Raw genomic sequence first — 18,711 nt, forward strand, 5'->3', positions numbered from 1 at the left:
GATTGAGTAGTTAGTTTGTCAGTTTGCTCTGTGCTATCGGCATTCCCAAATGTACAGGCGCGGTGATGCACACCAATAATTTGAACACTCAGGAGGGAAAGATAGGTGAATAGCTTGATCAAGAGCTGAAGGTCAGCCTCTGTTTCATGAGACCCTGTCTCAAAAATCAAATAGCAGTTAATGAAAAGAGGCCAAGAATTTGATAACAAGGAAAATGTATAGGACAGTTTACAGGGAGGAAAAGGAAAGGGGAAATGATATAATTATTTTATAATCTCAAAAACAATACAAAACAACAACAACAAAAACACCAAAAAAGCCCAAAAACCAAATAACAATTCCCAAGCAGGTAAACTGCTATATGTGAGTAGTCGCACCTCTGAGCTGCTGTTGTGCACTGTGTGGAGGAGCGGGTGCTAGAGTAATGGGAGGTGGGAAGGTTGCTGTCACTCTTAAAGTTTGTCAGATTAACTCAAACATCTATCTTGTTTGTTACCTCAGTTCTAATACAGAGAAAAGCAAAGGCAGATGCCTTCAGGTTTATCGCTGTGAAGAGACACCGTGACTAAGGCAGCTCTTATAAAGGAACATGTTTTGTAGGGGCTGGCTCACAGTTTCAGAGGTTGAGTCCATTTTCATCATGGCAGGCAGACATGGTGCTGGAGAAGGAGCTGAGAGTTCTGCTTCTTGATCCACAGGCAGCGGGAAGAGGCTGTGTGCCGCACTTGGCATAGCTTGAGCATAGGAGATCTCACAGTGACATACTTCCTCCAACAAGGCCGCCCCTCTGAATACCGCCACTCCTGATGGGCCAAACATTCAAACACATGTGTCTATGGGCCATACCTATTCAACCACCACATTTCACTCCTGGCCCCATAGGCTTGCGGGCATAACATAATTCAGAAATTTATTTAGTCCAACTTCAAAGGTCCCTATAGTCTATAATAGTTTCAAACTTATTTAAAAGTCCAAAGTCTCTTCTGAGAGTCATGCAATCCCTTAGTTGTAATCCTCCATAAAATCAGTATCAAAAAGCAGAGCACATACTTCCAACATATCATGGCACAGGGTATACGTTACCTTGTGGAGGAAAGCAAGCATAGTGAGGAAACACTGGACCAAAGCAAGACAGGAAGCCAGCTGGGAAAACTCCAGACTCTGCATCTCTGTGTCTGACGTCAAAGCTCTCTTCAGAGCTCCAACTTCTTTTAGCATTGCCGACTGCAACACACTTCTCTTGGGCTGGTTCCACTCCCAATCCCATGATTCTGGCATCTCAAACATCTTAGGGTCTCCAACCCAATTCAGTCTTCACCTTCACAGCTTTGCACAGTTGCCCGTAGGCCTCTGTGAAGAGACACCTCTGGTCCATCCCTGGCCTCGGCGACCTTTCTTAGTTGTAGACGGCAAATCCACAACCCATTTCTTCTATCCTTTACTCTAAAGCCAGAGCCACATGGCCAAAGCTACCATGTTGTGCGGCTTGCTGGGACTGTGGCGGGGACCACTCGTTCAATTGTATTCTTACTAGCTCTGTGTCTGAGGGTTTCCTTCGCTGCCTAAACTTGGCTGTTACGGAACTTGCTCTTTTGACCAGGCTGAGCTTGAACTCAGAGACCTGCCTGCCTCTGTCTCCTGAGTGCTGAGATTAAAGGTGCACACTACTACACCTGGACCTAAATGCTCTTTGGTTCCTTTTCACAAAATTGAAGCTTATGTGGGTGGGATCATGCCTTGAGGTCAGCACTCCCTATGTCCTTTTAATGTCTTCAGTCTGTTGTCTCCTTGGATGCAGGATGTAGCGCCATTCCACTTCCTGGTGCCCCCTTCTTCTTGAACCATAGCCCAGCTTGCTCCTTTTCATCAAACCACTCCTAACACTAATAACAACACGTCAGACGCTATTCTAGGCTGTGGTGGCATTTCCTTTGCCAATGCAATTAATGTAAATCTCTTCACTTTAGCCTCTTCAGACTCTCTAGCCAAGGGCAAAGGGCAGCCATGTTTGTCACCAAAATGTCACCAGAACAATCTCTAGGTAACATACTAAAATTCTTCTCCTCAGAACCTCTTGAGCCAGCCCCCACAGTTCAAGTCACCCTCAGCACCATTGTTTTCTATGCTTCTGCTAGGATGGCCCATTAAACAGAGCTTAGAGCGTTCTGCCGCTTTCCTAGCCTAAAGTCTCCAAAGCCACATTCTTCTAAATAAAGTCCTGGTCAGGCCTATGACAGCAACACCCCAACCTCCAGTACTGACTTCTGTCTTAGTTGAGGTTTTATTGCTGTGAAGAGACACCATGACCAAGGCAGCTCTTATAAAGAAAAACAGTTAATTGAGGCTGGCTTACAATTTCTGGGGTTTAATCCATTATCTTTTATTTATTTATTACATATACAGTATTCTGCCCACAGTGTGCCTGCCCCCTCAGAAGAGGGCACCAGATCTCATTATAGATGGCTGTGAGCCACCATGTGGTTGCTGGGAATTGAACTCAGGATCTTTGGAAGAACAGACAGTGCTCCTAACCTCTGAGCCATCTCTCCAGCCCCCGGCTTAATCCATTGTCATCCTGTCTAGAAGCGTGGCTGCACGGAGGCGGACACGATGCTGATGAGCCGAGCGTTCTGTGTCTGATCTGCAGGCAGCTGCAGGAGACTGTGTGCCACACTTGACATAGCTCGAGCACAGGAAACCTTAAAGCCCACACAGTGACACATCCTCCAAAAAAAGCCACACCTCCTAAAAGCACCACTCCCCATGGGCCAAACACCTGAGTCTGTAGGGCCCTACCTATTCAAACTGCAACAATAGGGTCTTTTGGCTTTTTGGTTTTTAAAGCCTCATGTTCTTCAATATAAATATAAATACTGATCAAGGAAATAACTGTATATCCTTGTGCCGTCACTTTCCTAAACTCTATAAATGTATGGCCTGGTAAGTATTTATTATCAGGCTTGTAATTATTACAGTGGTCCTGTTTAACCCACTTTCACAATCTATGAAGACACAGACACCTGACATATTTTAGAACAGCCTTACCACCTAGGGCATGGTAGACACCACCTCCTTAGCTCCCCTCCGTTGTCCCCCAGCCTCCATTCCATGCCATCTGCTTCTCATAATTCCTGTTTGGGCTACCTTCCGATCCACAATCCCAAAATACCAAAAGGTTGTTCATCTGGGCCATTTCTTTCATGTGGAACTTGAGAGTTCCTCCTTTGGCCCACGTGGGTCTTTGCTGTCCTGTGGGACTTCTCCTCAGCTCCCTCCTCCAGTCCCAGCTGCTCCTTCCCAAGATCCTCCTCTCCCAAAGCCTGAGAACTTTGGGCTCATCTACCCCGTTCTGCCCTGCCCAGCTTTAGGCTTTTTAATCAGCCAGTCAGGAATAATTTCTGAGTCAAGGTTAAACAGCAATTCAGGAGGTACCTGACAGTCTGCTCATAAACATTAACATTCTTTGGGGGCAAGTGATTAACAAACATAAAGCACCAGACCAGACTCCAACAAAAAAGTCTCTCGGAAGCCTGTGATAGGTGGATTCTACCCCCCCCCCCCACCGCCCCACACCCCACCCCCGCAGACAGGGTTTCTCTGTGTTAGTCTTGGCTGTCCTGGACTTGCTTTGTAGACCAGGCTAGCCTCAAGCTCACAGCAATCCGCCTGCCTCTGCCTCCCGAGTGCTGGGATTTTTTTCTTTTTTTGATAGGTGGATTTCTGTAGCTACCGATTCACACACCTCTGGCTGAAAATGTTCAGTGGAAACTGCACCTTTACTGGACATATGTAGACTCTTTTATTGTTGCTTTTTGAACAGCACAGTGTGCCTACCATCTGCATACGTAGCTTATGTTGTATGAGGTACTCTGACGAATGTGGAGATGAGTTAGTTATACTGGAAATGTCTGTACATACACACATGCCTAGTACCTTTGCCCCTGGAGCCTGACATGGGGACATGTTCCTCACATGCAGGGAGAATTATTCTTGGGAGTGCTTGTAAACTGTACACTTATCATCCCTATGAAGGGCACAAAACGAGCAGCTGTGTGCATAGACACATGTCCCTCTGAATAACTAGAAAAGTTAGATGAAGCTTTTGCTTCTCTGACTTTTTTATGACGTTCCCCTTTTACTGAGTAACCTACTTCTTAATATAGTTGTTGTGAAAAATAACATAGCGGTGGCTAAAGAGGTTTTTTTAAAAAGGCAGAATTATTATGTGATCCTGAAGAAATTCAAAGAAATAATCACATACCCATGCCTACTGTATCATGATAGCCATGAACTGAAAGCGTCACATGGCCAGTGAAGAGCACACATGTGTGTATACATACATACAATGAATGTTATACGTCCAGTAGAACAAGAAACAGGAAAACGTGGTCCGTGCGGCAGCAAGGTCTTTGAGATAAACTTAGAGGGCATTTTATCAAGTGCAATAAGCCCAAACATGAAGACACACACCCAGTTCCTTCCACATGACCCTCTGAAGAAAACGGTCATGTGAAGTCAAGTCACTCAGGAAAGCTACAGGGACAGGTGAGGGGACATTGCTGCTCAGTGGGCTCAGAGCTGCTTTGCAAAATGAACAAGCGTTGGTGCTCTGTTGCACAGCAGTGTGTATGTTCTTTACACGGATCAGATACACGCCGTAATGGTTGGTATCGGGTGCGTATTTGTACCACAGTAAATAAATGACATGGCATGCTGCAGTTCTAGTAGGTACTAAAGCATTGTAGTAAGTTAGCTCTGAGGATGGGGAACAGCTAAGAGGTAGAATGCTTGCTCTGCTGCTTGATTCAGTCCCCAGTGACACTGACAGACACACACACACACACACACACACACACACAAACGGAATCTAGTTCTTTAAGATTTCACCATATTATGTAATACCAGCTAATAAGCTGTTTTCTTAGTTATCCATTTTAATGCCTTAACTTGTTAATCTTGTCAAGTAACATTATCGTGTCAGCTTTGAACTGTGCAGCATCTTAGTTTTGTGAGCCCAGGGCATGGTAGATCCAGATCATCTTACGATGATGAAAGAACAAGCCCTGTTGATGGAAACTCGGTCCCATGAAAGAGAGATGCAGGAAGCCCTGCAGAGCGGGCCCCACGCATCCAGCTGCAGAGCGGCCCCCACGCATCCCACTGCAGAGCGGGCCCCATGCATCCAATCCAGCAGGTCCTTGGACTTGTTCTGCGGGGTGTGGCTCCTCCAGAGCATGGAACGCCTTTTGGGTTGCAGTTCATGTGCACTCATGTTCCCAGGCTGAGAAGCTGAGAAGCTGAGAGCTAAGAACCTCATCAGATGTATATCTCGAAAGCCAGGCAGGTGTATTTGGGTTGGTAAGGTGTGATAAAAGATAATTAGTGGGTAGAAAAAGTAATTTTAAAATGAAAAATGACATCTTGATTTTTTTAGGGGTTTTTGTTTGGGAGTTTTGCTTTGGTTCTTGGAATGCATGCTCAGAATTAAACTCAAGCCCTCACACATGCTAAGCTATTCTGCAAAACTGTTTTCTATCCCCTTTGCTAAATGTTTAAAATAATTTGCGAGAGGCCTTTTATCATTCTTAGGAAATACTAATACAAAAATAATTATGAGGACTAGTGTTTAGTCATAAGAAGCAAGGTTGCATACATGTAACACACAGCACAGAATATGCACAGGATGTGATAACCAGGTAAGTGTGTGTAATTGCTTCACATAGCAGGGAAGCATCAGATTCCACGATATCCTCAGAGACAAAGCCCTGGGCTCAGAAGGCCGTTTAAAAGTACAACATTTATATTGTATGAAAAAAGGTGTGTGTTTATTTTTCTGGACAGAGGATTCATATGTTTTATATTATTCTTTTTGAGAGGTTAAGAGTCAGTAGCACAGTGGCACACACCTGTGATGCCAGCACTCCAGAGGCAGAGCCAGGTGGATCGCTGTGAGGTCGAGGCCAGCCTGGTCTACAAAGTGAGTCCAGGACAGCCAAGGCTGCACAGAGAAACCCTGTCTCAAACAAAACAAAACAAAGAACAATAAAAGGGCTAGAGAGATGGCTCAGAGGTTAAGAGCACTGGCAGCTCTTTCAAAGATCCTGAGTTCAATTCCCAGCAAGCACATGGTGGCTCACACCCATTTATAATGAGATCTGGTGCCCTCTTCTGGTGTGCAGATGTACATGCAGGCAGAGCACTGTATACATAATAAAGTAAATCCTAAAAAAGTGGTGACATCTTCCAGCATCACATGTTTTTCCTTCAAAGCTCTCGTCTTTATATAACTGCCTCTCGAGATATTTTTAAAGACAGGGTCTCACTATGGAGTCCGGATTTCACTATGTCAAGAACTGTTACTAGAAAATAAAACTGCAGCAGACAGCACAGTCCTGTGTAGCAGTGAAGAAAGCGTAAGCTCTCCAGCAGTTCATGTGGACAGGTCTCTGCTGGTGAGGGAAGAAAGCAAGGCTATGGCACATTGTAAGTGTCACTTAAGAGAAGGGTTAGGAGCACATCTTCACATTTGCTCCAGTTTGCATAAAGAAACTGAGTGAAAGCTAGCAAAATGATTATCGTTGACAGCCACTCTGAGTTGGCAGCAGGGAGTGTGTGTCTAGTTTAATCAGTGCCGTTCTAATTTCCTATTTTAATCTTGCCTGTACTTTTATGTAAGATGCAAAATGGGTTTTCTCAAACTACATATTATGCTTCCTTTGAAGCAAAGAAAGTATTTTACATGTTAATTTTTTTTTTGTTTTACCATAAAGTGACTTTTTTTTTAATGAAACATTCTATTCCTAGATCCATATTTACTCTCTTGGAATGACGCTGTATTGGGGGGCAGATCATAAAGTACCTCAAAGCCAAGTAAGTTGTTTCACATTGGGGCCTTTTTATATTGATACACGTTCATACTTTGTACAATGCCTTTGGTGTGATTGTGTGCATCCTACAGCATGCTGCCAGGCACACAGGCATTTTACACTGGTTGTTCATAGACACACTGTCAGCGTGTCAGAATGAACTAACAGCAAGCGCTGGTGGAATTGTGGCAGTCACTGTCTAGTTTCAGGGGCAGCCTGTGAGGTGGAGCTGGGCTCTTCCATGTGGTGAATGCCAGACGACTTTGTTTTTAATCATCTACTCATTGAAATGTCTGGCGAGTCTAGCTTGCGCTGACAGCTCTGTAGCCCTTTGCCTGTGTTAGGGAAGAGGGCACCTCTATTGCAATCAGCCTGTCATGGGGGAAATAGTGCCCCTGACGCAGCCTGTGATAGCAGAGGTGGCACCGCTGTCTCAGTCAGCCTGTGGTAGGGAAGGCAGGAGCTCTATCCCTGTTTTAGGCCTTTAAGGCTGTGGGAACTTAGTTACTCCTGTGCTCTTGGCGTGTTAGATTGCAGGCATGTACCCGAGGTTAACCCTCAGACCGTGGACTCTGGCAACCACTGTGCCACTTTGACTATTTCTGTCCTGGAATAATTCTGATTCCTGAAATCTCAGTGTAAATATAATGGTGTTCTAAACAGCTGTATTCATCAAAGCTGAGCTGCAGCATTTTGTATTTCCTTTAGGGCTAAGGAGGTAGCTCAGGCAGTAACTGATTGCCCACAAGCATGGCAGTCTGTCTTGGGGTCTCAGTCACCCACACAAAAGCAGGACACGAGCAAGCATATTTGTAGCATTAGTGCCTGGGGGAGGGAGATGGGTTTGTTTCAGAACTCACTGGCCAGCCATGTTGTGATTAATGAGTGGGCTGCAGTTTTAGGGGAGAGACCCTGCCTCAAAAGACAGTGTGGAGAGACACAGCACAAACACCACATACACACACAGCACAGCACAAACACTACAGACACATACAGCACAAACACACACACAGCACAATCACTACACACATAAACACCACCCACATACACAAGACACACAGCACAAACACTACACACACACAGCACACACTCAGCACACACACAGCAGACACACACAGCACACACACTCACATGCAGCACACAGCACACACATAGCACACACACTCACACACCACACACACTCAGCACATACACACAGCACATACACAGCACACTCACACAGAACACAAACCCTCACACACACACCACACTTACACAGCACAAACACTACACACACACGGCATACTCACACAGCACACAAAGCACAAACACTACACACACAACACAAACACACAAACACAAACACAGCACAAACACTACATACAAACACACAAGAAAATAATAGGAGGAAGAAGGAACAATGAGTTTGTTTTATTTATTGAGAAATCAGAACCAAAGCAGATTCATTTTTTATTAGACATCAGAAGATCTAAATACTATGAGCTTTTAGTCCAAATTTATACATCTTTAAAAAGTCATGAGATAAATGGTATTATTCAGCTTAGCTCAATCTAATTTACCCTTTGGAAATTTTGTGTGTTTTCTTTCTCCCAGTTGTTTTCAATTCTGTAACTATAATGAGAAAGTCGGTTGTTACTGGAGATGTTGCTGTTACTTGTTATGTGCCATAACTATCACGTAAAGTGCAGCACTCCTCAGCTGACAAACCTGGAAATAAAGTCAATGTAAATAATGCAAAATGAGGAGCAATATAAGATCACACTTTATTGTAGAAATACTTTAACATTAAAAATATTTAATAAACATATCTTATATCAGGCAGAACACTGGACTTCAGGCCTGCTGTTGGCCATACCTATAGAGTCTACTGAAAGACACAGACAGCTAAATAGATAATTACAGCATAATGTAATGAATGCTCTATTAGGGAAATGGAAAAACAAAGCTGAGACTTCTGATTAAATCCCTAGTAGGTTTTACAGGAAATTGCATCTACGCTGTAACACAAGGGATAAAATAATGCCTCAGAGGATGGGATGTCATGTGCTACCAGAACGCCTTCATTTAGAACAAGTGGACATTGGAGCCTACACAGCTCTCCACAGTGGCTGGCCAATATGTAATGTTATTAGACTTTTACTTTTTCAAATACACTCACAGGGTACTGGAGATAGAGCCCAGGGCCACACATGTGCTAAGCAAACGTTCTGCCAAGGACCTGCACCCCGGCCCAGCACTGCTTTTTGTGGTTGTTAGGTATTTCTTGAGACATCCTTTTATATGTTTCTTGGCCATTTGGATCTGGTAACTTAAAAATCAATTTTAGCTATCAAGTAATTTCACACTCTGACTTGTTTCATCAGATTAATGAGAATCGCATTTAGCTGCTCTTGGTGTTTTCTTATCTGGAATCTTCCACCGTATCCTACAAATATCAAATATATTGAATACTGACTATTGAAATACTGTCCCTATTTCTCAGTGTGCCCGAATAATCAAAGAATTCCACTTCTGCAGCCATAGTGGCTCACACCTTTAATCCCAGCATTTGGGAAGTGAGGCAGGAGTCTCTGTGAGTTCACGGCCAGCCTGGTCTATATAGAGAGTGCCAGGTTAGCCAGGGCTGTGCAGTGAGACCCTGCCAAACAAACAGAAAAAAAGAAAAATTTCCTTATTACAAAAATCAACAGCTTTTTTGGTCACATGTCTACAGAAGACATTAACTTCTTTCTATTAAGTTTTTTTGATCAAAAGATCAGCAAGATATAATCACCAATAGAAAATAATCAATTTTCTTCAAATATTTGCTGTAGTTTTGAGATTCCTATTTAAAAAAAAAAAAGAAATCTCTCATAGTAAAAATATTTACATTTATTAATGTGGCTTTCCCTTTAATTTTAGCCCATCAAGCTGGGAGATCATCTCAACAGCATTCTCCTGGGCATGTGTGAGGATGTTATTTATGCTCGAGTGTCGGCGCGAACTGTCCTGGATGCCTGCAGTGCCCACGTTAGGAATAGCAACTGTGCGCCTTCGTTTTCCTACGTGAAACAGTTGGTGAAGCTGGTTCTGGGGAATATCCCCAGGGTAAGCTACAGTCCCAACTTGTAATCACAGTCACGTTTTGAAATGCACTGACATCACAATGTTTTCTTTAAATGTATAGCACAGTTTTCCAAGATTAACATAAAAATAGAATTTGTTGTTTTAATATTGATTGTTTACTCCAAACAATACTTTAAAATTTAGAGCTGGGAGCTGTGGCGCACACCTTTAATCCCAGCACTGGGAGGCAGAGGCAGATGGATTGCTGTGAGTTCAAGGCCTGGTTTACAAAGCAAGTCCAAGACAGCCAAGGCTACACAGAGAGACCCTAGAAAAATAAATTAATTAATCAATTAAGAATTCTATTGTAATTAGTCTCCCCTTCCCCCTTTCTCCCCTCTCTCCCCCTCTTTTCTCTCTCTCTTTCAACTTTATCCTAGGAGCACTGTCTGCTCTTCCAAAGGTCCTGATTTGAATTCCCTTCAACCACATGGTGGCTCACAGCCATTTATAAGGAGATCCGGTGCCCTCTTCTGGCCTGCAGGCACACATACAGGCAAAACACTGTATACTTAATAAATGAATAGCTTTTAAGAAAAAGTAAAAGAACTTTATCCAAGAAGAGTCTAGAGCCGTGGTATTAGAAGCAGGACTAGTTCATCCTTTCCCACTTTCCTCCTCTGATCTTTTCCCACAGAGCTCTTCCAGGTCCCTGTAAGCACCCTGAGGAGATGCAGTGCTGCACACAGTGAGCTGCAGGACTCCTGACTGTCCCTCGTGCTTATTTCTAGACTTCTTTCCTGCCCCTCATTGCCGGGCTCCCCGAGGCGCTTCTCAGCCTTCCTTCCTGCACTCTTCACTGTAGGGAGTCCTTGCATCTGCTGCTGCCTGAGACTCGAATTGCCTCCATTTTCTCTCATCCAGGATGTGAGGAACCCACGAATAAATTCTGAATATAATAATCTGTTCAGCCCATTCTCTCTGGCTGAGACTGTCGCTGGTCTGTGGCTTTCTGATGGGCATATATACTTAACCCTCTCCCTGTGTGGTGGCCCCTCAATGCTTGTCCCTTTTCTGTGTGGGTCACCATTTTGTGCTGGCTTCCTCTTAATTCTTTTGTCCTCCGGAGGTTTAGTTCCTCCATCGTAACCAGGATACTGCCTGGTAAATGGATTCTTTACCTATTTCACATACGTGGCCGTATCATGATAAACAGGCTCCGAGGTCTCGTAGACAAAAGGTGAGCTGTCAGAATCCCAGCAGACGTCAGTGACAACGGTCATGGAGAGGCGTGTAGGCAGTGGGGCTGATCGATAGAGTTCTCTTATTACTGCTGCTCCTGTTTTATTTAATTTCTTTTATTTTCATATATTTTTTCCAAAAACAAAACTAAAGCTGCTAAAATATGCTGTGACACATAACAGGGTCACGGTCAGAAGAAGCTGACCACAAGGCCTTACTGTTCCTGCGCCCGCGCCCATAGCTGTAGTCAAAGCCCTTGCTAAGGTTAATTAGCCATGAGCCCAAGTGCCTTGGTTCCTCAAGTATCACCGTGCACTTACCTTCACTCTGACCTCCTGTAAGTATGATTATCAGGCAGCATAGCCATCCACGTTACCAGACAGGTGCCGTGTGAAGGTGACTGAAGCGCTTCCAGGTCCTTCTGACTGTGCTCAGAGCATCTGTAATAGCGCATCTGTGCGCTACACAAAGTCGCTTTCAGAATAATCTGTAACATTCGTAATGAACTGTGCAGTCCTCACACAGTGTTACTGTCCACTGAAGGGCAGCTGTGATTGGCTGCGGCCCCAAAGCAGACATGCCCGCGTCCCTGTAACGGTCGCCTTCACTGTTTGCTGTAACCAGCAGTGCGCTGTGAGCGGTGCCGACTGTGCAGTTCAGGGGCAGCGTCATTTCAGACGCACTTCATGTACATCTTCTCTTACATAGGATTTTCCTCTGTGCTCGAGCTTCAGTACAGGAGACGTCGTAAACTGTGTGCGTGTAGATGCAGGCGTGGGCACGTGCCCTTTGAACTACATTTACCTCAGCATCACAGTTCTCTTTCCAATTTGATTGTGTGTTTACCCTGGTTCTGCTCATCCACATAAGCTAGTGTTCTAACTTTCCATTCTGTATAATGTACAGTTTAACCTAATTTGACACGGGTTATTTTATATAAATATTCATGGCTAGAGTCACTGAAATTTGAGACTGCTGGGACACTTTTGTTATAAAGAGGATTTCATAGGGCATCAATTTAAACTGTCACTTGCCAGCATATCCAGAGTAAAAGTTTAGCAGACTACGTAATTCTGTCACACAGTATCTGGGAAAATACTTCTGAAATAACTTAAACTGGTATTCTCAATATATAACTGCAACCAGGAGAAAATGTTATTAATACAAAATTTAATGTAGCCTTAAAGTTGTATAAGTCTAATTTGAGAGATGAAAATAGTTATCAGAAGGTGAAAACAAGAATGCCTCAAATCACTGCTTTCAGATGGCGCTAATTGTAGCCTGGGCCCGGGGCACAGGACCCTGCACCGAAACACTGTGTGTTTTGTTGCCTTTAAATTTCTGAAGATGGACTGGCCGGTCCTGGTCCATATCCGTCTCATCCAGCCCATAAAGATTACAGCCTGTTTCCGTGGTACAAAACTCTCAGGATTGGCTAACGTGCTATTCTGTGGACAGTTACTGACCAAAAAAGATGATTTTTCTCCATCTTGGTTTTTGGTTACCTGTGTGCAGACGGATCAGCTCTCCTGTAGCAGTGAAGAGAAGCCTGATCGAAGCCAGGCGATTCGGGACCGGCTGAGAGGAAAAGGCTTGCCCACAGGTACGCACACTCTAACAGCACGCTTCCAGGCTTTGGTCATATCCCGTCTGTGGACATGTGCTGTCCTGGCCAAGAAATCTGATGAACTGTGACTGTGGCTTGTGAGAGTACAAGAATGCAGGGCGGGTGACGGAGTAGGGGGCAGAGAAACACATCAGGTGCAGCGATAAACAAACATTACAGTCTGCAAAACCGGAAACTGTCAGAACCGCACACATGCTGCCCCTTCCAACAGTCTCCACAGGACCATCGTTCGCTTCCTCTATCAAGGTAGTTTATATCAAAGTTAGATTTCAAAGCTTGACCGGATGAGCACACACATGTATTTATGAACGTTAAGGTCACTGAAGCAAAAGCTACAGAAGACAGCACTGTTCTTACCGCATGCTGCTGCTATTTTCTGTTCTAGCTCCTGTTCATGGTAGTGAGGGTCTACTTTTGATTTCATGTTGATATTCCCTAACTTGGGACTTGCGAATAGTACCATAGTTTATAGGCTGCTTGCTAAACAAAAGTGAATCGTAGTTGGTTATTTGGTAGTAACCTTATATACTTGGACCTATAATGATTATGTAATTTTTTTAAATGCATGGAAATCCTAAATATTTGTTAAAAGTAAGAATAAAAATTTATGGGATTTTTTTTTTCAGATGCTAAGAATCTGGTTTGACTTATAAAATAAATCTTGATTAAAAAAAAAGATTTATTTATTATTTATACAGTGCTCTGCTTATACATAAAACTGCAGGCTAGAAGAGAGCATCCGATCAGATCTCATTATAGATGGTTGTGAGCCACCATGTGGTTGCTGGGAATTGAACTCAGGGCCTTTGGAGGAACAGTCAATGCTCTTAACCTCTGAGCCATCTCTCCAGCCCTATATCTTGAATTTTTTAATAGATTATATTTGTTATTTTCTTTTTACTTTATCAAGAATTATTGAATGTTATGGTAACATAAACATTAGCAAGAATATTTTTCCAAAAAAAAAAAAAGACCTCCAAATATATTCAAATATATTCCAATGTATGTTATATAATAAAATCAATTAGAAAATTAGCATTTCTAACACTTACTTTAATGAGCCAACCAACATGTAGCTATCATATTTAAAAAGCAAACATCAACAGGAAAAAAAAAATCCCAAACAAACAAGCAAACACCTTCCTTGTAAAACTGACCCTTGATTATCTGGACTGCTTGCAGAGTTCACAAACCTCTTAAGCAAAAAGAATGTTCTATAAGCCAGGGCCACATGGTAGATGAAGGAAAATGAGAAACACGGAAGTTGGCTGGTCTGTGCAAGCTTATGGGTTGACTTAGAAAGCTGGAATTAAAATCAAAGCCTCCCATAGTAGTCCTTCTGCTGAGAGATACTGCCTAACCTGGATTTCAAAGCTTTATAATCACTCACTGGGCCATCATTCTCTTGGAAGCTATTTCACAGGGAATTATAAATATAAAACTAATAAGACATAGTCTCTTACTGTCCTGCTTGGGAGGAACAGCCTGGAAGGCTTGGGAAGTGGGTAATTAGGTGTCCTAGTCCGTGTCGGTGGCTGCGCTGCTGCTGTGGTGGAAGGTGGGACTGTCAGGGTGAGGGACTACCGTTGTTTCCTCCGCCTCAAAGCTCAAGGCTAGATGAAGCGGTCCAGTAGGAGGAAAGGGTCGCAGAGTCAGAGGCAGCCCCTGCCCCTGCTGTTAGGAGCCCCACAGGAAGGCAGAGCCACACAGCTGTTACATATGTGCAGAGGTCACTCCCATGATGCTCTCTGGTTGGCGACTCAGTCCCTGTGCGCCCCCACGGGCCCAGGTTAGTTGCTTAGTCTCTGTATTTTCACTAGCCTGTGGGTGTCTGTGGTAGTCTGAAGAAGCTTCTCTGCTGAGTGATGAGAACGGCTACACTTATCGCTGAATATAAGAATATTTAGAGTAAAGCTTGGAATTGCACTGATTTAGGGAGAGGGCGTTTTAAGTTTAACTCGTGGGTTTATGGCTTTTCCGGTCTCATCAGCCAGCCGTGGAGTTCAATCACACAGTCGTTGCTTAGCCCTCAATACACATGCCACTGTTGCACTTTGGAGATAAATTGCCAGGTCAGCCATTGTGATAATAGGCTTTACACGGAGCTTATGTTCGTAGGTTTCGTGCTGCTTCCTAGGCAGGTTACTAACACCTTCCCAGACTGTAAGAGCCAGTCCCCAGGGAAACTTCCTAGGGCATTTTCAGCTTTATTTCTCCAAGTCCTGTGTCTGAAGCATGTGGTGTCTTCCACAGTTGGATCTTACCTTCAGGTCCTGGAAGGAAACGAGGGAAATGGCACTGGCCTGTATTGTTGTGGAAGACTCTTGTGTTCAAGGGGAAGGGGGCAGGGGTCCCAGGCCTGATGCTGGGGGGCACATAGCTTCGAGGGGGTGGGGACACTGTGACTCCATGTGACAAAACTCCATTAAAAATATATGTACGGGAAGGACAGCAGGTAGCCAAGAAGAGACTTGATACCCTATGAGAATATACAGGGGGAGGTAATCCCCCCCAGAAACAGTCATAGGGGAGGGGAATAATGGGAAAATAGGGGGGGGGGAGGAATGGGAGGATACAATGGATGGGATAAACATTGAGATGTAACAAGAATAAATTAATTTAAAAAAAAAGATTCAATAATAAAAAATATATATATATGTGTACGTATGTATGTATATACACATATAATTTTAAGTGGCTTGTATGATGATGTTTTCCTGTGGGTTTTTTGTTTGTTTGTTTTGTGTTTTTGTTTTTTGAGACAGGGTTTCTCTGTGTAGCCTTGGCTGTCCTAGACTCGCTTTGTAGACCAGGCTGGCCTCTGCGTCTCAGCAACCCGCCTGCCTCTGCCTCCCGAGTGCTGGGATTAAAGGCGTGGGCCACCACATCTGGCCTTCCTGTGGTTTTCAAATACTCTCAGTGTTACTCCTCTCTCCTCTCTCCTCCTGTATCATCCTCTCTCCTCTCATAGCCTCCTTCATAGCACTTTCTTCTACTGTTTGCCCCTTTGCTTGTATGTGTGTATGTGTACCGTGTGTGCAGTGACCGCAGAGGCCAGAGAGGGGGTCCAGTCCCCTGGAACATTTGTAAGCTACCATGTAGACATTGCAGACTGAACCCAGGGCCCCTGGGAGAGCAGCAAGTGCTCTTAACCACCCCACCCCAGCCCACCCTCTTTCTCTGAGACAAGGTTATATTTTATAGCCTGTGTTGGCCCTAACTGCTTGGATTTTCAATAGATGTATACTGAAATGTTGTCATCAAAACCACAGAGCCCCATGCCTGTAAAGCAGTAGCTCTGGGGAGCCTTGTAGTTAGTGTTTCCTTTAGGCGTGTATGGCTAAGGAGAAGCCATGCTTTCTAGAGCTGCCGGGACCCACTAATATATTAGCAAACACTAACAGTAAAGAGAAAATGCACTTACCTCTTACAACTCCGAGACTTGCAATGCATTTGGTGAGTGACATGTTTATATTACAGTGACATTAGGACTGAGGACTTTGAGGCAGTCCCATTTAAAATAAACCTATTGGGAGCCTAGAGAGATTGGCTGCTCTTTCAGAGGATGTGAGTTCAATTCCCATCACCCCTGTAGTGGCTTACAGCCTTCTGTAATTCCAGTCTCAGATGGTCCAACATCCTCTTCTGGCCTCTGTGATTAACTGCACACATGTGGTGCACATACGTCCATACAGGCAAGACACCCATATACATAAAGATACATACATTAATTCATTTTTGAAAAGATTAAAATAAAACTATAGAATGTAAAGAAACTAGACATGAGAGAGATCTGGAAAAAAAGAGGCCAAAAACCATTATTTGTTTTTGTAAGAACTCAACAGAGGAAAGACCCATGACTTGGATATAAAATAAGAAGCTAAATATCCAATGTAAGGGATTCAAGCGGCAGACCCGGGCAGTTTTTATTTAACTGATGCTGAGCTGTCCTTGTGATCTGTTGAAAGAGGCAGTGGCACGGTGGGGTTTACCTTCTAAAAAGATAGTTCCTGGTGTTGAATGGAGTTGTAAAAGCAGTCAGTCTAAGGGGTACTGCAGAAACCCTGTAGTCAGCGTCACTGACCGCATGCGATGCCATGGCGGTGTGACAGGATAGTGGCCCATGACGTAAGGCATCTTTAAGAATCTTGAGCAGCAGTAATTGCTGATGGGACTAAGGAATGTGAATCATTTAAGGACAGTGTCCATATTTCCATTTTGAGCAGTTGAGCAATCAGTTGGGTAACAGTACCGCTTGCAGTAATAGGAAAGACTGGACAGGAGTGGACCTGGATGCAGAAGACAGAAGATGAGCTTGAACAAGTTGAGGTGCTTCTGGGATACAGCAGCAGAGTTCCAGCTGTGTAAGAGCGGAGCCGCCCCTAAATGATCGGAGTTAAATAAGGACGTTTGGGAGTTTTTCAAATCCCGATACTATTTTAAGGATTGTTCGTAAAATTTTATGAGGAAAAGACAAAACTAAAAGGGCGCGGGCAATTCTGAACCTCATATTTGAGGAAACCGACCATTTAGAAAATTCATTGAGGGATAAGGGTGAGCAGCACAAATGGGAGCCAGGCGTGAAGGAGAGAGGGGGAGCAGGGAGAGCCCCGCGTCCAGAGCAAAGTGGCCTCTGTGCGTGGCAGTGTGGAAGCCACGAGTGATCAGTGAGGGCCACCCAGGCACAGAGAGCCGGAAGCTGACCAAAGCAGGGGCGAAGCAGTGAGTGGAAGCAAGGAACTGGAAAGACGTGGTGGTGGGAGGACTTGTCCTGGCGTGGTTTGCTTTGTCGTTTGAGAAAAAATAGATTATATCTGTACGCTAATGGGAGAGGCTCAGTAAAAGGGGAGAGATGCTGGCACTGTGTGTGAACAGCAGAGATGTTAAGCAAAGACAAACACTGGTAAGGAAACAGAGAGGAAGCTGGGGTCTGAACGGCACGGCTCGGAAGTGTCATGCTTTGAGACAGCAGGGAAAGTGTCTGAGCACAGGTGGGTGGGAAGCATGGACCCGTGGGGTGGGAGGTGCTATCTCCTTGGTGGGAAATGGGGTGCAATCATCAGCTGAGTAACTGTGAAAGTGGGGACTATGGAGAGTGAGGGAAAGAGAAAGCCGTTGTAGAAAGTGAGTGAGCTGTCTTTCAACATGTTATCCAGGAAGCCGCGGTTGCACATGAATCTATAGTGCTTGAGTTTTCCAAAGGCTGTCTGCTTATCTAGAGCCAAGGGGGCAGAGAGGAGGACGGCTGACCCGTGTGTGGCGTGTGACCCTCAGGCCTCTCAGTCCTTCTGGTTTTTTAGCTTATGTATTCATGTCTGCTTTGACGTCCATACAGTTTTAAATTTGCTAGTTTCAAAATGTGGTTTGTGCAAGAATGCCACTTACCCCGAAAGGGCTGCGACACAGCCATGCCTGCCGCTTTCCAATTTAGACTAGAGGCTAGATTCTGTAATAACCTGCCTGGGTGTGCTATTGTGTGTTTCCTTAACGTCTTGTGGTTCCAGTACCTCAAATATGGAAGCTGTCCGTAGTACGTTTAGATAGGTCAGGGTTCCCACAAATATGGAACAGTCAGCAGGATGCTTGTGTTGTTATTTGTTGCCTCAACTGATACAAACTTACTTTTTCCTCATACTTTAAGGGTAAATTTGTTACCCCAAAGAATTAAAGTATAGTTCTTACTGTGTAGGGACAACTGATGGCTTCATATGAATTTGCAAGCAATTTATTATGGCTAAGAAAGATGTAGCCATATTATACAACATACTTATTTTCAAAGAGAAATCACAGAATATATATGAGAAAGTTGCCAGTGTTCTAGGACTATTGAGCTACTAACTTCAAAGTATTTTCCACATTTTTTCCAATACTAGACAAATAGCATTTTGGGCTTGGACTCTGTGGATTCACAGAATTGCTATATCTGCATGG

General features: G+C 44.1%; 1 protein-coding gene across 1 annotated transcript in view; it reads left to right on the forward strand.

The window, feature by feature from the left end:
* The window catches only part of Ptpn13 (protein tyrosine phosphatase non-receptor type 13), a 117,453-nt gene that overhangs the window by 14,672 nt on the left and 84,070 nt on the right, over window positions 1-18,711 (forward strand). Inside the window, 3 exon segments of the mRNA XM_051170873.1 lie at window positions 6,805-6,870; window positions 9,768-9,953; window positions 12,669-12,756. Of these exon segments, the coding sequence (XP_051026830.1) occupies window positions 6,805-6,870; window positions 9,768-9,953; window positions 12,669-12,756 (340 nt within the window).

Source organism: Acomys russatus, chromosome 28 (assembly GCF_903995435.1).
Source record: "Acomys russatus chromosome 28, mAcoRus1.1, whole genome shotgun sequence".
Taxonomy (NCBI): domain Eukaryota; kingdom Metazoa; phylum Chordata; class Mammalia; order Rodentia; family Muridae; genus Acomys; species Acomys russatus.